We start from the raw sequence: 3,564 nt of genomic DNA on the forward strand, positions 1-3,564 counted from the left end.
CACACACACACACACACACACACACACACACACACACACTGCCCACCACACATATTCATACCTACATAACATAAATCAGAGAACAGTCAGACGATACGGTTCAATGTATTTTTATTTTTCCGGTGGAGGCTTCATATAAGCCTATTGGGCTTTTTGCCACTCCCTGCACTGTCATTTTTTTTCTTCTTCTTTCAACTGATTTGTTTTGTTGTTTTTTTTACTGTGCAGATAAACTAAACTAAACTAAAAATAAACTCCTGGTTCCATGTGTTTTGACCTGTTCGCGTCTCATCTCTGCTCGGTCCTCTGCAGGTGTGTAAGCGCATGGACATAATCTGCCAGCGCGTCCTGAATCAGGGCTTCCTGAAGGTGGAGCGGTACCACAGYCTTTGCCAAAGGCAAGTCAAAGCCCAGCTGCCCAGGTTAGTGACACACTTACACAAACACTGCACAAGAAACTGTGACTTTTATCTAAAGGCGTTACCCTGCCTGTGTTGAAAGCTGCGTTGCTTTGTATACTTTTATTTTGCACAGGTTTGATGATGCGAAGTAGRGCTGGGCGGTATGACCAAAATGTTATATCACRGTATTTTCAACATTTACACTGGTTTCACGATATATCACAGTATTTTTCTTTTCACCACTGGCCAGCTGATAATAAAATGTACAAAAACAGCTTTTTAACTTTTTTCTTTTACCRTACCTCTGTCTGTGTTGTTGTTACCCTCCTCCTTGTGTCTTTTCTCTGACTGGTGGTTGTAGACAGTAGTCACACATTTTGGTCCCGTTGTGAAAGAGGATGGTTAAGAAAAGATTATTATTATTGGGTCTATTGTTTTATGTTATTTAATAAAACTTATCAGGATGACTCACCTTGCACACCAATCAACTTAATTCCACTAAACTTCTTACCCCGGGCTTTTCACAATAGAAGCACGTTAAAGTCTCCATGCGTCTCCACATCTCCATATTAATGTTGCGTGTTTAATCTAACCGTGCATGTCACTGAAGAAGTGTTTACTACATTAAGCGATGGCAAAAACTGGATTTTTTTTTTTTTTAAACGTAAGCCAATATAAGTAGCGGAATTGCCACCCGCCGCTGCAACAACATTAGCATGCTAATGCACATAGCGGTGCTGCGAAGAAAAGTGTCCCTCTGGAAAMAGTTCACTAGCGGCCRCGACGAAACATTCCGCACGTGTTCAGGCTATTTAAACCGGTATGTCGGTATGCAGAAAATTCATATCATAACAAAAATTAAAAATTGTGTTCGGTACGAACCGGTATACCGCCCAGCACTAATGCAAAGTATATTTTATTGGGAAGCCATCAAGAAATAAACTCTGCTACTATGCTTTACTGTGGGAGGGTGTTAGGTTTGTATCAGACATGATAACCCAGAGAAAAGTCTGATTTTAAACCTTGTTTACATACAAATGGAAACAGATTTTTCTGATGGACGTTATAAATAAGATCCTCCAGGTGGATCTTGTTTAACTAATTATGTGGCTTCTGAAGGCGAGGGCTGGGGCTTTGGTGCACTCACCACTTTCAGCTATGCTTAGTTGTTTAAAACAAGTTGTCCTCWCTAATTTAACTTTACCTGAAGTGTTTTACATAGACTTAAATTATAAAGTATGAGATTTGTTTTGTATTTCTGATTTTTTATTCATTTATTTTTTTACATTTTCGTTCTCGTGTCTAGGCGGGAGTCGGAGAGGAGAAACCATTCTCTGGCTCGTCACGCCGACATCCTGGCTGCTGTCGAGACGCGGCTCTCTCTGCTCAACATGACCTTCATGAAATACGTCGACTCAAACCTCTGCTGCTTTATTCCTGGAAAGGTTCGCTCGACCGCTTCTAAACCATAAAACATCCAACTGTTTGCACAGCTGAAGAGCCTTAGTTCTATTTTAGGCTCCAGACGATCTAAATTCACAAAATGACCTCTAAAGCAGAGGTTCTCAAACTGGGGTTTGCAAGCTGTATCTTGGGGGTCCTATAAAATTKCGATGAATTGTTAATGTGTTTTTATTTTTAAAAATGTATATGGGGAACAATGCACTAAAACAAACATACTAAACCAAACAAAAAAATAATATTCCCATGGCATTTAGTAACCCTTACAAATCATGGGAATATTATTTTTGATGGTAAATAACTTTTAAAACAGCATGGAGTTTATGAGGAGGTCCCTGGGAATTTTTTCACCCTTCTAAGGGGTCCCCAGACCCAAAACGTTTGAGACCCCCTCCTCTAAAGAACTCACTTTTACAGCCAGTTTCYTTTTTTGGGGGTGGGGATAGCACAAAATATACTTTTGCGTTTGATGCCAGGTCTTCAAAGGCCTAAAGGAGACTAAGAACATGAATGSTGCTTTCATTGTTGTTGTTTTTATTTAAAGCTTTCGTGTCTTACCAGGTGATAGATGAGATTTACCGTGTGCTGCGCTACGTGAACTCCACCAGAGCTCCCCAGCGAGCTCACGAGGTTCTCCAGGAGCTGAGGGACATCTCCTCCATGGCCATGGAGTACTTTGACGAAAAGATTGTCCCCATTCTGAAGAAGAAGCTGCCGGGGACCGATTTATCCGGCCGCCTCATTGGCTCAGCACCAGGTGATTTCATGGCTCATAAAAACTACTTTGGAAAGACGAAATGGAACCAGCACACCACCAAATGTTTTTTTCAGACGATGGCTCATGACACGACAATAACCGATGAAGTCCAGCATGTGGAGCCAAGAGGCTTCAGCGAGAAAAACCTTTGGTTGTTGTGTCGAGTGGTTTTTTTTCCACTTGCAAGTGACTGCCAGTTGTTTTTACTGAATGTTCCCACAGATGGCTACAGTTCTAAAACAGGAGTTTGCAGCTTGTTTTTATTAGCTGACTGTAGCTCGATAAGTGTTTAAGCTAAATTAAAATATTACAGTCTCATGTAACTAATAAATATAAGTTTAATTGTTTAAAATCTAAAGCTACTGATCCACATTCCACCCTAGCTGAAAGTGGAAAATACTCCAGCTCTCTCTCTCCTGACCTGAGTTAAACCAACACTGAGCACAGGAAGCGCTGCCACAATCTTTTTGTCTTCAAACGAAAGTGAGTTGTTGTTCCACACGAATGAGGAAGACGAGGCAGCGCTTTGAGTACGTTTGTTTTTCTGCTGGAGTGCAGCCAACTGTAAATTGTTCCAGCCAAGTGTAGAACAAGCAGCAGTAAGGTTACATGTGTCGGACTGTAGTTTCCTTTTTAACACTGCATGTGTGCCTGCACACTGGAGTTAGTTTCTCACGCTGAAGCTGAGTGTGATGGTCACTACAGCCGGGCTCAGAGCGGCTAACTTTTACTGATCACAATAACTTACAGGAGATGAAAGATAAGAGAGTAGTTTCACATCTTTTTTTTTTCCAGCAAATGCTGAAAATTTAAAGAGAAGTTATAAACCAATGCAGTTTTTGAAATAAACTAGAATCTGTTTCATGGTTAAATAGATCACAAAAACAGATGTCATAAAAAAAACGTCTAAAAGTGTTGTCACATTTGTGTGTAAAGAATTTATTC

The 3,564-nt window shown here is 40.5% G+C and overlaps 1 protein-coding gene and 1 long non-coding RNA gene across 2 annotated transcripts in view; one reads left to right on the plus strand and one right to left on the minus strand.

The window, feature by feature from the left end:
- Window positions 1-1,701, minus strand: part of LOC106515207 (uncharacterized) — an 8,391-nt gene extending 6,690 nt beyond the window's left edge. Inside the window, exon 1 of the long non-coding RNA XR_001309975.1 lies at window positions 704-1,701. This is a non-coding gene — a long non-coding RNA (uncharacterized LOC106515207). The remainder of the gene's footprint in view (window positions 1-703) is intronic.
- The window catches only part of fbxo28 (F-box protein 28), a 15,725-nt gene that overhangs the window by 7,037 nt on the left and 5,124 nt on the right, over window positions 1-3,564 (plus strand). The window contains exons 2-4 of the mRNA XM_014003990.1: window positions 313-422; window positions 1,708-1,846; window positions 2,424-2,619. Of these exons, the coding sequence (XP_013859444.1) occupies window positions 313-422; window positions 1,708-1,846; window positions 2,424-2,619 (445 nt within the window). The remainder of the gene's footprint in view (window positions 1-312; window positions 423-1,707; window positions 1,847-2,423; window positions 2,620-3,564) is intronic.

The sequence above is a fragment of the Austrofundulus limnaeus genome, unplaced genomic scaffold, assembly GCF_001266775.1.
Source record: "Austrofundulus limnaeus strain Quisiro unplaced genomic scaffold, Austrofundulus_limnaeus-1.0 Scaffold0, whole genome shotgun sequence".
Taxonomy (NCBI): Eukaryota; Metazoa; Chordata; class Actinopteri; order Cyprinodontiformes; family Rivulidae; genus Austrofundulus; species Austrofundulus limnaeus.